This window comes from Acanthopagrus latus, chromosome 11, assembly GCF_904848185.1.
Source record: "Acanthopagrus latus isolate v.2019 chromosome 11, fAcaLat1.1, whole genome shotgun sequence".
NCBI lineage: Eukaryota > Metazoa > Chordata > Actinopteri > Spariformes > Sparidae > Acanthopagrus > Acanthopagrus latus.
Window position 1 is genome coordinate 3,527,060 of NC_051049.1, and position 18,736 is coordinate 3,545,795.

The 18,736-nt window shown below is 42.3% G+C and overlaps 1 protein-coding gene and 1 long non-coding RNA gene across 2 annotated transcripts in view; one reads left to right on the top strand and one right to left on the bottom strand.

Annotated features, from left to right (window-relative positions):
- slc1a7b (solute carrier family 1 member 7b) overlaps nucleotides 1–18,661 on the top strand; it is a 30,033-nt gene extending 11,372 nt beyond the window's left edge. Inside the window, exons 2-11 of the mRNA XM_037115938.1 lie at nucleotides 2,217–2,296; nucleotides 4,304–4,519; nucleotides 7,573–7,615; nucleotides 7,734–7,959; nucleotides 8,073–8,172; nucleotides 8,950–9,183; nucleotides 9,655–9,849; nucleotides 13,810–13,944; nucleotides 14,089–14,188; nucleotides 14,520–18,661. Of these exons, the coding sequence (XP_036971833.1) occupies nucleotides 2,217–2,296; nucleotides 4,304–4,519; nucleotides 7,573–7,615; nucleotides 7,734–7,959; nucleotides 8,073–8,172; nucleotides 8,950–9,183; nucleotides 9,655–9,849; nucleotides 13,810–13,944; nucleotides 14,089–14,188; nucleotides 14,520–14,780 (1,590 nt within the window). The 3' untranslated portion in view covers nucleotides 14,781–18,661. The remainder of the gene's footprint in view (nucleotides 1–2,216; nucleotides 2,297–4,303; nucleotides 4,520–7,572; nucleotides 7,616–7,733; nucleotides 7,960–8,072; nucleotides 8,173–8,949; nucleotides 9,184–9,654; nucleotides 9,850–13,809; nucleotides 13,945–14,088; nucleotides 14,189–14,519) is intronic.
- Nucleotides 10,069–14,508, bottom strand: LOC119029237. Its single transcript, XR_005077933.1, has 4 exons — nucleotides 14,264–14,508; nucleotides 14,069–14,166; nucleotides 11,428–11,525; nucleotides 10,069–10,483 (listed from the first exon to the last, which is right to left on the bottom strand). It is a non-coding gene; the product is annotated as an uncharacterized LOC119029237 (long non-coding RNA).
- Nucleotides 18,662–18,736: the final 75 nt, after the last annotated feature.

Below are 18,736 nucleotides of genomic sequence, written 5' to 3' on the forward strand. Positions count from 1 at the left end.
GATGCTGGGAACAGGGCGGTGCTAACGAGGCTGATGAAATAAGACCGGGGACAATAAGACACACGATGATGTGACTTAAATTATTACTTCTGCTGCACCGTTAAACGTGTTACATACTTACCTGCAATTAACTGATGACTTCATCTGATATTTAGTGACTTTTGCACGCCGGTTCTTTGGTTTGTCTTGCCACAGCCAAATTCTGTAGCAGAGAAACATCAAAACTGAACTGAAATGAGGGATGAAGTGTGTTCAGTATCTGAAGGTTTGTTCAGTTTTGTCTCCGGGTGAAGACAGATTCACATTTTCCCAGAGGCTGTCTTCTTGTCTTTTTTAGTACCAAATGTCTCAAGTAAAAATCAAGTAATGTCGTCTGATTGCTGGAGCCTTTAGATGAGCTCGAATTTTAAAAACAGCAACGTTTCTACAGTTGCACGTCCGCGGTGAAGGAAATAAATATTCATGTGTGTTTTTGGAAAGTTTGCTTGCTCTCACTGGATATGAATTTAAATCATGAAGCTCTGGGAAGTCACTGGAAGGCACCTGGCAGAAAAGTGTTTACAGGTCTTTCATTTCCATGCAAATGCATCTTCTGCTTTTTAGAAAAAAAACAGAATAAACCACAGCTGACGTGCTGAAGGTGGTGAGGGACAGAGAAAGACCGACGAAACACACGAGGACAGGAAACCAGACGGTCTACAGATCTGAAGGACTGTCGCTGCCCTGTGGTGTTTTTATTAACACCTGTCATTCAGCATTTTCAACGAAAAGGGAAAGACTCTAATCACATTTCATACAGTGTGCAGCGTGGTGAAAGTGTATCTAACCCATCCTGAGGTGCAGTGGGCAGCGATCACACCTACAGACCTCCTCCAGATCTGAGCCAGTGCCAGTTAACCTGGTGTCCAAAATCACAGTCGCCTCAGTGGGTTTGACAATCTGTAACCGTCTGCTGGAGTCAGGAAAACCTCCCCAACTTCCCCATTCCCTGACTACAGTCAGAACAAGAGCAGGGAAATGCAAACACAAGTAATAAATCTAGTTCTTGTGGAAGGAGGCCGCAGCAAAATATACGCTTTTGCCACCTAAAAAAGACGGCTCGTCTTCTAAAAACAGTATCAGTATCATCAGTTTCTGCACTGCTGCTGTCACGGCTTCATAACTTTAATCCAGACAAATATTAAAACTGCTTGGAGTTTAAGTCAAGTATTTAAAATAAAACCTTCTGGTTCTACAGTTGAGGGAAAGTGTTTCTCTGAAACTGTCGTCACTGAATTAAGGTGTCAGCTGTTTTTAATTTGAGGTGCAGGATTGTTCAGAGCGTCTGACAAATAGTGGAGAGAGAGTCGACCCCGTCTCTCAGCGCTGCTCGCCACCCATGATAAGTTTTCTTTAATTAGATGATGTTTCAGCATGTGTTGATCTTGACCCGTTGATGTTTTGACTCTCAAATGCTCATCTAATTAATGAAAACTGCTTACGGAGCCAGTGTGCAACACTTTCTTCCACTTTCCAGTCTGCTGTCAGCGATCGGCGCCTTATTAAAGGTGCGAGTCACCTTTCTATGACACCCCTCATGAGGCAGGGCGAATTTGAGTTTCAAGGTTGTTATTGATCACATTCAGTGAGTAAACGTGACATCCCGTCTCTCCCCTTCCATTTAATTCAGTTATCAACGCCGCTGTTGGTTGAATCATCTGCTCCATCAAGTGATTGCTCTTTTTCTCGCTAGCTGTCATTGCTAATGCTATCAAACGCCATTATGGCTAATGCTAACATTACAGCAGTATGGTGATACCAACAGTGTTCTACTATTGGCTGACAAACCTTGTAGCCGTTCACATTAACTAAACAATAATTTCGGACCCTGTAAACCATCATTGTGCTCTGCAGATGACTTGTCTGGATTTGGCTTCTTAAGAAAGCTGCAAGCAATCAGAACCGGTCGATTCTGAAGAGGTACATTTTGAACTAACTATTCAAACGAATTACTTAAAAAAGCCTGATGATTTAATGACCGTAAAATGAGAGAAAATCATCCTGTTTTTCGTTTAATTCTTGGAATGGACTGAGTTCATTATAGACATCTTGACAATGCCCTGCAAATGTTCCCTCTTATTTTTATTTTTTTACATCAGGTTCCTCTTAACCAGCTAGTCTAATGGACTCTCTAAAATTACCTGTGAGTAACATTTCCTCTTCTCTCTTCTCCACAGGAAGTGAAGTACTTCCAGTTTCCAGGAGAGCTGCTGATGAGGATGTTGAAGATGCTGATTCTCCCGCTCGTCGTCTCCAGGTACTGACGACCGTCTCCGTCACGCCATTACAACCCTCGCAGCTTTAATCCATTCACCATTTGGATTAACACAGCTCGAGTTTTCTAATGTATTCTGTGAATAATGATACTGTGACTCAGCCAGGGTGAGATGGAAAAATGCCCCAGCCAAGAATATATTGTCATCCAAAATGTCTGTATATGAATTTAACATTTAATTATTTAAAGTCCATATCCAGCAAAACATTTTTCAAATCTGCTTGTGGAAGAAATTAGTGGGACTGATTTTAGCATCTAATAGTAATAAATGCTGAAGTGAAAGAACAGGAAAGTACTGACCCTAACCAAAATAAAACACGGCATAGTTGTGTGTTTCCCTGAAGAATAGGCGGGTAAAGGGAGACTCCTTCAAAAAAATGCATTTCTCTCATTTGTTAGACTTTATTAGGATAATTAACCGGATGTTATGCTGTTGTTTCGTTGTGTGACTTCCTGTCTGCGTCTTGCTGAATTCATCTGAATTGACGCGTCAATAGAAGCCCTGCGTATCTGCTACAGAAGGGTCCGAACTGCCAGAACCGCAGCGGAGTAGATCCAGTGGAAATAAAGACAGACTAGAGTGAAACCGATCAGCTCCACTGCCGTGGTGGATCGGACACGGACTGAACACGGACCTGGTGGAGTTAATTCATTGTTTTATCCCATGTGGTGTTTCACTGAGACAAGATAGAACAAGATGAATCTAAAAGAAAAACTGAATAGCTATTTTTTCACCTTCTACAACTTATAATCTGAAACCCTGAAGGCTGACAATAACAGGATGACAGCTCTTTACTTAACTTTAACGTTTCAACACTAAACATAACATTGCGTGGGTACAATCTGACGAGTTCATGCAACATTTGCAAAGAGAAAAGGTTGAATAATTATAAGTACATGAAAAATAAAACAGAGGTTGAAGGTCTCGGCCAGTAAATCTTCTTTTTAACGAGCAAATAATGAACTAGATCAATAAATATGTACGTTGTATTGCATACTACATGTATGTATCATCACTGTGTGTGTATGTATGTCGTGTTGTGTCTCTGAATGAAAGCAGTTGGGGGATCAAGTGTGGATCTTTACATTCACAAGTGACGTCCAACAAACACGGCTGTCACTGACGTGATTTCATGCAACTTGAACACAACACAAAGGACTGAATGGATCAGAAGCAGCAGCAGGAGAAAAGACTCGATACCGGCTACACTAAACAAAAGCGATGCCCTGAAGAAACCGACAGTTCTTTGAAATGTGGAGGCACATCTTTCTGGAAAGGCAGCTATATGTCCAACCCCACGATGTCTGATGGTTATGTATGTGTATGTGTGTCATGTTTCAGTGTGCATTCATTACTGTCAAACCTCAAAAGGTCCTCACAAAGAAAAGTGCAGCTATGAAAAGCAAATAATGAATGAATGAATGAAATTAATTCAGCAGAAGTTATTTATCTCTTTCCACAATGTTAACCACAGTTTGTGTATATAAATGCAATACGGAGGCAACCGGATTCACTGGAGTGTCTTGAAGATGCCAATTGCGCCAAAATAACGTGCACGGATCAGCCATGACATTAAATCCACCGACAGTGAAGTGAATTACATTGATCATCTTGTGTAAGATTGTTCTTCTCAGGTTTTCACATCAGGATCACACACTCCTGTACAGCTTAAAGGTGAACTTTGTAAGAAATCTGATGTTTGAGTCTCATTCCTAACTCGACCTGACCTACAATCCTCAAGCGTTCGTATCTGACGAGTTGAGATGAGACTCTAAAATCAACTCTCACACAGAGTTGACCTTTAAGAAAATTGTCCAAGGCCTTAGCCTTGTAAAACCCTCACTAGATACAGCGGCTTCACTCAGAAATACTTTGTTAACAAGCTGCTGGAAAGGCGACCATATGAATTTCACGGACACACGACGATAAGGAATGAAACGCCACATGAATCGTCAAGTCTCAGTCTAACTGTGTTTCTCCTTTTCCAGTTTGATGTCAGGACTGGCAGCTCTTGACGCCAAGTGCTCCAGTCGGCTCGGTCTGATCACAGTGTCGTATTACCTGTGGACCACCTTTGTGGCGGTGATAGTGGGGATCATCATGGTCTCCATCATCCACCCGGGTGGTGCGGCCCAGAAAGAGGACTCTGAGGACAGCGGCAAGCCCATCATGAGTTCTGCCGACGCTCTGCTGGATCTCATCCGGTAAGAGCACGAGAGTCCGTCTGACCAACGCGCCGCCACGGACGACTGATTCATAGTTAATCATTTTAATTTTTTTTTTAAATGACGTTAGTTAAAGTACAAGTGGAGCACATGCTGTTCAATATTCTGGCATTAAGGAGCATTAGCAGAAGTCTGTATCCGACATATCAAGTGGTACATTAATCGATCATCGTGTCATTCACATGCTGGAGGATAATTAAGGGAGTGAACAGCCAGAGTTTGTGAGGGCTGCTGTGAGTCAGTGTTCAAAGAAATGACACTTTCTGAGAGAAGGATTATAGATTAAACAGCGACTGAGCTGCAGGAGATTTCTGTTGTCGGGGGTTTAAAGGAGACGTATGGAGCTGAACATCCATTCATCCATGAATCAACCAGTATAGGTCAGAAATCCAGAAACAGGCGTTATTAACTGTATTCACAGGCTGAGTTCTGCCTTTAACGACTGATAAATATACAGTATGTGTTCACAGTGTGCCTGCTGCTTGTTCCCTGGAGTTACTTCTTGCAGCTTTCTCAAGAACCTCTCGTCCAAAACTACTCGACACGATCTCTAAACGTTAACCTCAGGTCAGGTGTGACCGACACTGTGGAAAAGCAGTGCAAACCCCTGATCTTTCTCTACTTCGTCTGGACCTAAAATGGTTTGAATCCTGACAGAAACTTCACTATCAAGATAATAAACTGAGGCAGAACGGCAGAATCAGCTCACGTCCTTCCATTGATCTTCCTCTCGTGTGGTTGCCATGTTGGAGAGGTCAAGGTCCAGTAAACGTTTTCCTTCTTCAACATTTCTCATCCAAACAACTTCACACTGTACAATTTACTCCCTGGCATCATCAGATATCCGCTGGCCAGGAGTGAAGTCTATCGTATCATTGTGAAGGGCATACGAAAACACTGACATAATAAATAAAACCAATTAAATAATTTATGAGAGGCTGTGAACAGAAATATAATGCTCATTTTGTAGCTCATTGTTATATTTTGGCTACTTCTTGCATATGTTTACATGTTAACCCTTTTCCACCTCTGTCTGAAATTCTCTGAAAGTTTAAGAAGCTTATCAATATTTTAAATGCACAAGAACCTATACAACACTGAAATCAAGGACAATGCAACTGGAAAAATGGATAAAACATTACGATTGTTAATTTCTCAAACATTTTCTCCAACTGTTCCCTCTTTACTCTCCTGGTACATTTTTCACAGCACAACCAACATGGAGGAACAGATCAATACAGAATAAAAACATGATGGTGATGATGTTTCTGCCTCCTGACATCTGTGACCTGCTGTCAACAGAAACACGTGAAAAGATTTAATAGCTCTGAGAAAACTTGTGGGATTTACGATGTAAGGACAGCAGTGGTTTGCTTCAGGAGTTCATTGTGAAAAAACAACATGTTGCTCATATGTTGTTTTATTGTTTGACTGCTGCCAGCGATGCAGTTTTTCTGTCTTGGTCATCAACACTGAAGCTCGTCTGTGAGCTCTGGTGTTACAACAGAAATGATACAGAATGACTAATTATAAAAATCTATAGTTTTGAAGTAATTACACCTTTCCGGCGCAGACATCCTACTTTGTTTTGGGGTTTTTTTTTTTGGTTGTTTTCAGATTTTGTGGATTTGCCCTCAAATCCTGAGACAGGATTAAAAACACCGTTTGTATTAAGCCTCTCTGTCCCCGTATTCTGGGATGACTTCATTGTTGACTAATCTTCTTTAATAGAAGATGTTACTCCGTTTCTAAAACCCAGCATCGGTAAACAGGACTATTAGCGGTCACCTGTCATGCACTGCGCTTCCGGAAAGTATTTTTGTTTTAGTCGTCTGATCCGAGCTTTTTATTTCTTGCTGTGGAGCGACGGCGGTGAGTGCGTCTGAGTCAAGGCCGTCCATCAGACGCAGTGTGTGGGCAGGCGGAATGGATTAGCAGGTGACCTTGAGAATGCAGTCGGTGTAATGAGGGACAGGCTGAAAATGTACACATGCTGCGAATGTGAACAAAAAAATAAATAAATCGACAAACAAAGCTGCACCGGTTGCGAGGTTCATCAGCAGACAGACAGTTAATGGATTTATTTATTTTTCAGACAATTCTATTTAGTGACCGCTGTCAAAATGTTAAGAAACTTTCTACAAAAAAAAACTGGAGGTATTATTCTAAATAACAAGGAACATGACATGAGATGCAGCAGTTTGTAGCACCTTGTAGCCGTAATTCAATAATCAATTTTATTTCCTTTGTGTTTTTTTTATATTAGTATTACGTTGTATAAATGTTATCATATTTCCTGGACAGAGGTTGTCCAAAACCATCACAGGTGTTTTATCTGGACCCTGTCGATGATTTACGGCTTTTTTTTATTCGCACCGAATCAAGAACCTCTAAAAGCTTCGAGGTCCTCCTCAGCTTTGTCATGAGGAAGGATCTACAAGCTCATTTCTAAAAAGGTCGACTGTATTCGCTGTTGGTTTGAAGTAACAAACAGCAAGCTGAATGATTACCAGTGCTGAATCCTGATGACACTAAAGGCCGGCGACTAAAACAAGAAACCAAGAGAAACAAAACACCTGAGTACAAACCAGTAAGACACAAAGAACACAAGGAACATGCTGCACTGACAAGTTCCAGAGGTGGGAAATTTGTTCCTCTGACTTCACTGTGTTCACGTGCGTCACGTAGGAACGTGGGAGCAACATGGACGCTAAAAAGAGGTCGTTTTGCACAATATATGACTTTGGTAAATGTTTCTTACCATCAACATCAAACGTTTGCTTTCCTCTCCCATGTTTCAACATCGTGTGACGGCAACTCAGGCACCAAAACTTTCCCCATCTTTTCCAAGTTCTGGTTCCGACTTGAGAGGGTTTTCACATCGGTTGTTAAACAAGAAAACAGTCGTCAAAAACAAAATTTGGACAGCAGGAGCTAAACCAGGACTCGGGAACCAGAGCATGACGTAAAAACACAGGACAGATCAGAATCTGATTTGGTGGTGTTTTAATATGTGTGTCTTTGTCTTTCAGCAACATGTTCCCGTCTAATCTGGTCCAGGCCACATTTCAGCAGGTGAGACATCACACAGCACGTTCAAACACAAAGCCTGCAGCTTTTAAAAGGAAACTCAATGCATCTTTTATCTGCGTCTGTTTTTTTTGTTTTTTTTTCATCCCTCGCTGGGCAACAGTATCGAACAAGTAGCCAGTACATTGTGAAGCCCAAACCAACAGTGAGTCAGTCGGAGTCCACCACACGGCGAGCGCTCATCTACGGGATCCAGGACGACAACGGAACGGACATCCAGAACTTCGCCCTCGATCTGACGCCGCCTCCCGACGTGCTCATACGCACTCGTGAAGGGACGAGTGACGGAATGAACGTCCTCGGAATCGTCATATTTTCCGCCACCATGGGTAAAAAAAAACAAAAAAACAAACAAAAACCCTGAATTATTCCTCTCTGAATTTACTCAATGTATCGTTGTAAATGAGAATGCTTTTAAAGATTGTGCTGTAAACGTCCGCAGGTATCATGCTGGGAAGGATGGGGCCAAACGGCAGCGCGTTGGTGAACTTCTGCCAGAGCCTGAATGAGGCCGTTCTACGGATCGTTGCCATCGTTATATGGTAATGACTTCTTTTAAACAAGCTTTTACTTTTACTATTGGTACTTGTACATGGGTTTATTTATTAAAGCACAATGAGGAGCAAGAGGGAGAGGAGGACTGATGAGTGGGCCCGTGGCTCAGCCAGGTGAGCGTAACAATGGGAAAATCCAGGTGGGTCGAGCTGGTGGCAGAGGTGCCGGAGGCTCAGATCCAGAGAAGACATGAACTATCAACTCTAGAGAAACACGAGAGCAACGCTAGGAGAACATGCACCACGTGTGGCCGACAGAATAATCTGGCAGTGAGCGTGCAGGAGACCGAAGCTTTTATCCTGCCGCTGATCGCCTCAGTGTGCTGCAGGTGTGTGTGATCAGCGTCAGCTCAGGCCACCAGGACGACCACACCCAGCGACTCCTCAGCACCTCCGAAACACACACAGGCACCAGTACACCACCCAAAGGTCACAAAGTCCAAACTTAACATTTTCATTTATTTTCAAAGGAGACTAGTGGGACTTACTAGTGGATCTACACCTGTGACGACTGACGGACGTGGCGAATTGACCATAAATGAACATGAACAACAAAGATGGCTGCCATTAGCACTCACCTCTGTCAAGCTTGTTAGCATTGGGAACTTTTGCTGCACTTTCTCTGCCATTCTTGTGCCGCCTGCTCACTACCAGCTTTATCAGTACATCCACCTGGACTTTTATCGTCAAATCCAACACTTTTATGTTTTATATAAGACTTTACTGTCACTGGTTCTGACTTTGAGCTCTTCTTCACCCTGCCAGGTACTTCCCATTCGGCATCGTGTTCCTGGTGGCGGGTAAAATCCTGGAGATGAGCGATCCGTCGGCGATGGGAAAAAAGCTGGGCTTCTACGCCGTCACCGTGGTGTTTGGGCTGGTGTTGCACGGCTTGTTCATTCTACCCGCCATGTACTTCTTCATCACCAAAAAGAGCCCGATCGTCTACATACGGGGGATCCTGCAAGCCCTGCTCATCGCCCTGGCAACCTCTTCCAGGTAAAAAAAAGGGAATCAACAAATACGTTACTCAACCCGTTTGTACCGCGACAAGCCTCGAAGGAGATGTTTGAAGATCAGAAAACATCTGGCATGTGTGTGGAAGAAGAGACGGGAATGTAAAGGAGCAGTTCACCCATTTGATCTGACCGACATCTATCCATTTATGTGTGTGTTCAGGTCTGCATGCACACGTTTTTGAAGACACAGTTAAGTTTAGAATAATGTCAGTGCTTGTTATAGTTTGTACATTATATTCACGGCGGAAGAGTTCAGACTGGTTTCATTTTCAACCCCATGTGGGAACGAATGAAAACAACGTGGCTGCCTGGAAGGAAGAGAAGCCGCAGAATGAGGATTTAAATCACGACATGCTCAGCTTGTTCAGACTTTTTTTTAAAGCCATCTGCTGCATGATTGAGAGGGTTGAACCGAACCTATTAACACACTTGTTTCCCTTGACCTCCTCAGCTCCGCCACACTGCCTATAACCTTCAAGTGCCTCTTAGAGAACAACCACATCGACCGCCGCATCATCCGTTTTGTGCTCCCCGTGGGCGCCACCATCAACATGGACGGCACCGCTCTCTACGAGGCCGTGGCAGCGATATTCATCGCACAAGTTAATAATTACGAGCTGGACTTTGGCCAGATCATCACCATCAGGTCAGTGGAGCATGCAAGCCACCATCTGCGCCTTTAAGCTCATTAACGTGCTAAACGCATCATCTGGATTTCAAAGCGATGATATGCCCAACAATAAATTCTTTAGGCTGAAGAGCAGATATATAATATAACATATTTAAAACTCTGGTGTTTAAAATATCAACTCTCCATTTTTTTAGGGTGCTGTCATGTCATTTTCTGACGTCAGTAGTCGTTTGAACTTGAAACAGACGCACAGTGAGGACACAAAGATGGATCTGATGGTCTCTTTATGTTAAATACTTTTAATTGTACTTTACAGTACAAGGCAATGCAGAATAATTCCTTTCTGTCATGAACTTGCATGAATATTTGCAATAAACTGATATTTACCAGCATCTGGATAACAACAGGTGAAGCAGATTTAACTTCTTGCATGTCCCTGTCCTTTAAAACCGTAGGAAACATGATATCTTCTCTCTTGGATGTCTGATATTTTCAGTATTTCACTCTCTTCTCCGTTTCTCTGTCAGTCTTTCACTCACTGAAGAGGGCAAAGTGCAACAGTTGAGCAGAGAACAGGCTGTGATAAACTAAAAAAAAAAAAAAATGGTAATAGTAATAGATCAGAAGAAAGTGCAGGAGGATTGTGCACCTGAGGGGGAAAACCGAGAGAAGGCGATCCAATCAGATGAAGAAGAGCAAAGTAACAGTAAATACACTGAAGGTCACTGATGAGCAGCTGAACCCAGCATTCAAATATTTCATGGCAGTATATTGTAGCTGGAAAACTGAAAGCGGAAAAAGCTTCTTGACCAGGCAGCTCGGGTGACTCACAATGAGATGGAGAGGGCGGCAGAGCGTACTGATCATCACAGCGGCGGGAGGACTATTAATATATAAGATGTATTGAAATGGAAATCACAACACATTACAAGTGAGAGCACGCTACGCTTCTGAAGACAGGACTCCCCACAAGAAGTCCAATTCCATCTCTGAAGTGTCCGAACTTTTTCTAATTAACTCTGATAATACTTCACACAGGGAGAGTTTGAATCCAGAGTTTGAATCGCTGGAATAATGAATGAAAAACGTCCTTTATTCCAATTACACGAAACCCTGAAGAAAAGGTCCTATTTGTGAGAAAAGTTTATTTTACCAACTTGTCAGACACTGAAAGCTTTGGGATTGTAGGTCAATTGTTGGTCGCTGTGCCGAAGCGTTGTGTTTTCAGGTGTGGATGAGACTTTAAAGATTCAACGTGCAACAAACAAGCTGGTTCAACTGCACGAGTGACCAAACACATCAAATCAAGGAGCTCTGTTCTGTTGTTTTGTGTTTGTTTTGTTTCATATTTGTTCTCGTGAATGCGAAATAATTTACAAAGTCAAAAAGGCTGAAGCCAGCAGAAGCTCCCACAGAAAACCCTGCACCTGAAAACGCCTCGTCAGTAGTCCCGCCTTTAATTCTGTGACTTTGTGACATCACACCACATCACCATGTCACACGTTTGGTATTCAGGGGGAGGAGTTAAGGAGACAGGAGCTGAAACGGTGTATGAACCTGAAAATTAGCATAATTTATTGAAAATGTTCTTACCTTTCACAAATTGCCACTGTCACAAGGTTTTAACGTAACTGGCTTCATAAAACGACAGCTGACATGTGTTTCCATCCACGCTGAGCCTCTTCTGTGAACTGTGGAGAAAACAACAATACTTTTGTTATGTCCTGAATTTCAGCAACACTGTGATGAGTCTGTAAAATCACTGAGTGAACCTTGAACTGAGTCCAGTGTTTTGTCATCTGACGTTGAAGACTTGTTATTATTCTTTGCGCTCGGAGGAACAACACACCCCCTCAGTGTCGGGCTGCCATCAACAGCCTTTTATTAGACTAGGGGGGGCGACGATAAGCGTGACACAAACAGACACAACAATAAACAACACAACCATAAATGAGACTTTTTTTTCACTGCTGTGTCGTGATAATCAATTCCTGAAAGCAAATATTCATCTGTACCCATAAAGATCAGCGTGATAATCCAATCACATCAAGATAAGAATCGTCACATCGACACATCGTCACCATTTCACCGTAAACAAAGGTTGTGTGTTTTGTCCCTTAGTCGTCCTCTGCGTCTCCTTCATCTGCCGCTGTGCGTCTGTCTATATAATTCCATACAGCAACTGTAGATTGAAACTATCCGCTTATCTAAGAGCCATGTGGCCTCGATAAAACCAGCACATATCCCTGTCACGCCACTTGTGGACCTCTGACCCTCCCCAGCCCCCCCCCTCACCATCTCTCACCATCGAGCGGTGGGATCATCCCGTCGTCTGCCGTCCACACACTCCACCCGTTTTAACATCACGGGAGAGACGTTTCTAATTGGTGCGCGGTGATGGACAGTTGCTACGGCGACGTGGTTACTTTTATTCTGTTGTGATTAAAAAAACATCAGACTCGTGAGACCGGGCTCGTTTTATCACACCGGAAGAGAAATTAAAGATAAGATACGCTTAATTCGATTGATGAACTGGTGTGTGTGTGTGTGTGTGTGTGTGTGTGTGTGTGTGTGTGTGTGTGTGTGTTCAGCCTTCCCCTTCAAATTGACAGAATGAATAATTGCCGCCATGTTCGTCAGAGCAATCTGTCTGCTGTCTGCCCACCTTCCTGCCCAAATCATCTAATTTTAGAATTTGATATGTGATTATAATATCTTTTGTTAATATTGGACGATCCCACCATCCAGAGACGACCATCTTTAAAGCTCCGTGCTGACGTTTTTACATGTATTTTCTTTTTACAACTTTGACGTGTAGCAGTTCCAGTAAACTCTCGTTAGGGATGCTGATGATTAGATGGCGCTTCTTGATCCTCTTTGCTCTCTTTGAGACGTAAAGTCCTCTGTTTGGTGTCAGTGCGTCCGTCTCAGTGCAACCTTTGGGATTTAATCTCCACTAATCACACATGTTCCAGATGTGTCCAAGTCCATATGTTAAGTTAGGCCTGGGCGATATGGCTGAGAAGTTCTCAGAATCAGATTATCATTGATCAAGATCAACCTCAAGGTCACATTTAAACCTCTTCATTTTGATTACAGCCACTTTATCAAGGCGCACAGGTTATAATCACGTGAACACGGCAATGAGAAACTCACAAATAAAAACAACAACATGTCTATCACTGACACACATCGCAAGTGTTTTATCTGATCAAATCTCCACATATTGATCTCATCTATGAATGTCTGTGTGATCAGGCTCCTCAGGTGATCAGTGATGTTGTTGGTTTGTCCTCACTGCAAATTAGCTTTGGCTGTAAGTTCTGCAGTGTGTATCCGACTTGTCTCTGAACGAATCAACCTCATTCATTTTTTTTTTTCATCTTAGTTCTGGTGTCCACCGTACAGCAGGAAGAACTAGAGGCAGCTGTTGTATAAACAGACCCTCGATTATAGGCATCGCTTTGGTTTCCAGATGTTGACGGGTTGATTTAAAAAAAAAAAAAACAAACACATGGCGTGTTTTCTAAAAGCGCCTTGATGTTCGTCTCTGTCCGCTTGTCTTTTCTTTCATGAAACTGCTGAAATAAGTTTGTTGACGTGATGTTCGAGGTGTCGAAGGTCATTGTCTGTTTTACTTTGTTCATATGTGGCGGACCCTGCCACCTTTTTCTAGCTTCAGACGGTGTTCAGGAAGCTTATTTTCCTCTGAGAACAGCTTGTTTACTCAGATATGGAACAAATAAATAATTCTGAGTTTGTATTATTACCTCATTAATATTCTAAATATACAAAATGACAAACAGCTCATTTAAGGTATAACTCAATTTCTTATCAGCTGTTATTTCCCTTTAGTTGCTTTGTTAAATATATTACATTAATACATTAATAGTATCTATATTATTGTTATTATTATACAGTTCCCAATGTTTGTGTTGATTGGCTGACTTTCTCTCTGTGATCGTGACCCTCCAGCATCACAGCGACTGCCGCGAGCATCGGAGCTGCAGGGATCCCACAAGCCGGGCTGGTCACCATGGTGATCGTGCTGACATCCGTCGGGTTGCCAACGGATGACATCACTCTCATCATCGCAGTAGACTGGGCGTTGTAAGTGACGGATCCAAACTAATCTCACCAGAGTTCAAAAACAAAAAACAACAATGAAACAACAATTCCGTCTTCTTATTTCATTCTTCCAAAAAAAAAAAAGTCGTCCAGGAATAACTCTCACCTGTCCTCTTCTCCCGGCAGAGACAGATTCCGCACCATGGTGAACGTGATGGGGGATGCTTTGGCTACAGGCATCATGGCACACATCTGCAGGAAAGACTTCATGAAAGAAGGAGACGGGGTGAGTCTCAGCAGAAAGCAATTAAACTCACAGCAGGAGGACGATTGATTAAGAGGTAGTGATTGAGCTGCTTACAATCAAAGCTTGATCTGACAGCGTGCTGTCAATACGACTTCCTGACACTGAACAAGTCAGATTATTTCCTCTACTTCTTTAAATCTCAGTGTGTTTGCAAACCACTCCAAAACGGAAGGATGTTTTTTTGTCTGTACTTATAAATTAAACATCCAAAAAGATAAAATAATAAGTTGTATCCCTCTCAACAGTTTATAACCTTCCTCCCACATGCTTTTATTTTTTCTCCACTTCCTGTTTCCCCGTCTGACCCCAGGTGCCTTTGATCTGCGAGCCCAACCCTCCGCAGAACAACCCGCCGCTGATGAACTGCCACAACAACAACGGAAACTACCGGCCTCCGTCTTCAGGGGTCAAACACGAGCTCATCCCGTCAGACGTGGCCCGGCTGATTCAGCTGGAGGAGGGCATCAGGCCGCAGGCGGAGAGGAAGAAGCCTCCGATTCCTCCGAGGCACCTGAAGAAGAGCAAAGAACACTGCGCCATCGACATGAACGGCCTGGAGACCAACGTATAGCCTCCTTTTGGAGCGTGATGTTGCGTCGGTGTAGCTGTTGCTGAGCACAACCTGGACTCACGTACGTGAGGCAAAACCCATCAGTGACAAGGTGTCCTGAAAACTAAGAGGAGAGCCTCTGTGTGAGAAATCTGTTGTTTTGGGGTCATTATAGACGTACATCGCTTTCTGGACGAGCATCACACTTACTGAGGACGTTAAAACAGCAGAGGAACGACAGCGTGAACTCATTCATGAAACTGGTCCTGTATGTGCAGCAGCAGCGTCAGCTCACACCTGAACCCCCCCAGGACTGTGAATCCAGGTGTGAGCAGCTGAGCATGACGTTGATGAACTCATTTCTATCTGACTTCATTTTGTATGATTTAAGTTTTTCTTTGTCCGTCTACTTGGACGTGTTGTCGTTAATTATATTTTATACCAACTGAAAGCGGTTTGTGTCATATCGGAGACGAAGACGAAGGGGATCGCAGTTTGTCTGGTGTGAGCGGATCGATGACGAGGCAAAGCGAAAATGCCATATTAGTTTTAATTTTTTGCCTTAACAAAAGCTGGTGGTGCTCGGCTGAGACGGCGACGACTGAAACAGCCTCAGGGGGCGCGTGATCGAATTTAACTTTCCTGGCACTTGAAACAGCCGAAAAACAACAACTGGAACTTCAACATAAACCAGCTGGTCCGTGTTTGTTGGCTGGTTGAGTGGAGTGTTTTGCTTCTTAAAAAAAAAAAAAAAATCTGTGTTTAAACTTCATCTGGAACTTTCTCTGCTGCATAAATTGACATTACTTTTTTTTTTTTTTTTTTAATCATTATGCACTGAAGGCATTTAAAATAAAAGGTTTAGGTCTGGAACTTTTCAGGTCTGGTTTTAATACAATACTCACATGCAGATTTTATTATTCCCTGCAATCATTCCTCCAAAATCTATTCCTTTTATCCTTCACTCAATGCTAATTCCTGTACTCGGATATCAAACTTCTTGACACTTATGAATAATCATTGTGCGTCTCCACTAGTTGGGTTGGTAGTTTTGAAAGTCTCGGATGAATTTTACCATTTCTGAGCTGAAAATAAGTCGCCCGCTGACGCGAACAAAGAGTTGTTCACTGAGTGAATGAGGCCTAAAAGGTTTTTGCGGCCTCCAGGTTTACGTCCACGCTGTGCGGCTAAGGAGACCGTTTTAAAAAACAGGAAAGCCTCCATGGATTAAGACTCCAGAACACAAAGGGTGACAGGTGGGGACCCTGTTTGCAGGTGGAGGTGACCTCCACAGTCACGTCACCGTCACCTTCTTTGTATTCGCAGTGCTTTTATCATCCTAAAGTTGTTTACTTCACTTTTCACATTTTGCTTTGTACTGAATATTAACTTTTGTGAGTGTATTAATCAGCTTATTAGCGAGATTAGCCAGTCAGCTAGCCTAGCCGGATGCTAAAATATAGAAAGTCACCGCGTTCATTAGTCGCTTTAATTTTTTTGCCAGCTCTGTAAATCACAGAGTGGAACAAAGAGTCAAAGCCCTGAAAATAAACACTGAGGTGATTATCAGAACGCTCAGCTCTGAAGATCATGCTAGTACATCAATGAGTGAGAGGCTAATGTTGCTAACGGTTAAGACACTGAAGTCAAGTTGATAATTTAACTAACGAGCGCAACCACTGAGAGCTTAATCTCTTATGTTAGCTTAGCTTAACTCTAGTAGTTGCCTTTCGAGCTTTACATCCTCCGTTAGTTACTACACTCTTCAGTTAGCAGTTAGCTTCGTACATATCGTGTATTTTCTTGATCATAATTGTCTTAACGTATCGCTGTGGCTCTTGTTACCGGCTCAGTGTTTGGGTCATCTAATTAATTATAACAGCCAGCTGTGCTAGCGGAGTGGCTACCACGCTAATGATGTGAAAATTATCAAAAATGCTAAAAAACGCTTCATGCAAAAACAAAGTCAGGCGTTTTATCAATATGTGCAAAGCTAACTAGAGGAAGTGGAGTAGCTGTGATAAAGCAGTGTGGTCCAAAGGTTGGAGGTGGAGGTAACCACACAGAACTGCTGTTTAACATCAAGCCGAAGCTAAATTGAGGCTTCTGGTACAAATGTTGTCATCCGCATGTATTTCACGACTAGTTTTTGGACAACAGAAGCACACGCGTTGCTCGGACTAGCTGGCGAACAACATACTTAAACGAATTCCACACCACAAGGACGACATTTTGTACAATTGCTGCTGAAGCCACAAATTAGTGTTGGTTTAACTTTAGAAAGCAGTTTTGCGTGAATGATCTCTGAGACTGAACAAAGCTGTTTCCTGCCATCGCTTGTGTAAATTTGGGCACTAGACGGTTCGTGCAGCCTCCGAGTGACGATCGTTCGAACTGTTCTGACTCGACACGCTGTTTCACTTTATCGAGGTATTTCGATCGGGAGGAATTATTACAGCGTGTGAGTATTATATTAGGATAATCTTGAAAAACCTGAATGTTCACATGTGCAATTTCTTTACGGTACATTTCACTCTCGTCACATAAATTTGCTCCGATTATATTCTGGGCTTCATGTATTTTGTCATTTTATCATTTGTCATTTTATCAAACACTCCAGAGAGCTTCTCGCTGGAAAAACAGACAGGCTGCCAACATTTTTTCTCATGGGAAGATAACAGATCGTAGTCTTGAGGTGTATTTTCTTTTTATTCTTTTTAAGTATTTGGCTTCGTGACAGTGAACATACGGTACATATTGAGTAACGAGCGCCGCCCTGACGTGGGAGAAACCTGCTGAGTTATCGGGTGAATGTTAGGAAACGCACAGTCTTCCTCTTCAGCCTTTTTCAAATAATTTATTGCTGTGTTCAATGACTGTATATGTGACAGTATTGTACGTGAAAGTGACACTGTATTCATAGTAATATAGTGAGTTGTGATAGGACGAGTACTTTTAATGTCATATAAAAATATTTGCCATCTTTTTTTTTATAAAACAGGAAGTGGACTGACGTAGCAGCAGCAGTGTGGATTGAAGCTTCAGATAGATGTTTTGAAAATCACTTTCATGTTTGGAATATTGAATTCACAAGCACATAGCAATGTAATAACATAAAAAATGATGCTGAGATCCACAAACATCCAGGAATATTACTGCTTTTCATTCTAACACCTCACTGACTTCTCAACACCTTCGGCAGGATTTGAGAGAACGGCTCAAAATGATTAATAATTTAAGGGAAAAACTACAAAGCATTTACTTGCTTAAGTTACAATCCTTAAGATGTGGTTACTGGCAGTAACAACAAGTGTGATTTAACTGTGGAAATTCAAGAGTTGTTTTTGAAATGACACTGTCACTGAAGCAACCGGCTACAACATCCCACAGATGAGCAAGCAAGCTGAAGTGAAACTCTCTCCAAAATGTAACCGAGGCTTTTGTTTGTGAATGTATTTGAATCAAACCTTCGCGTAAAAGCATAATTATGTCGAAAGACGCCCTTTTAAGATTTACCGTATTTTCATTTTCTGGTCAAACTCATTTTCAATGGGAGTGCAAGGGGCAAATTTACAAAAGCATCAAAATCTCTATCTATAAAACTCTAAGAAGGCTCGATACAACATGAAACTTTGCTGGTAGCATCACCAGGGTCTCTACACATGAACACCAGCATTGAGAACATCGTTTGTGTACACAGAGTCACTGAAAAGAAAGTTTTTGAACAACTCACATTAGCAGTAGCTTGTTCCACTCGCCACCGTCCTGCCAGTGCAGAAGTGTCGACCTCAGAATGTGACGTAACCTGGAGGACAGTTAAGGTGGAACGCTCCTAAAGCTTAGTTCCATGTAAATGCACTGATAATTTGTTGTTTTGTTGTTAGTGAAAAACAATATTGACCTAGAAGTTGAAAAAGGAGCTTCATAAAAGAAATAATACTAAAAATCAAAAGCTGGAAAAGTCACGTGAGATATCG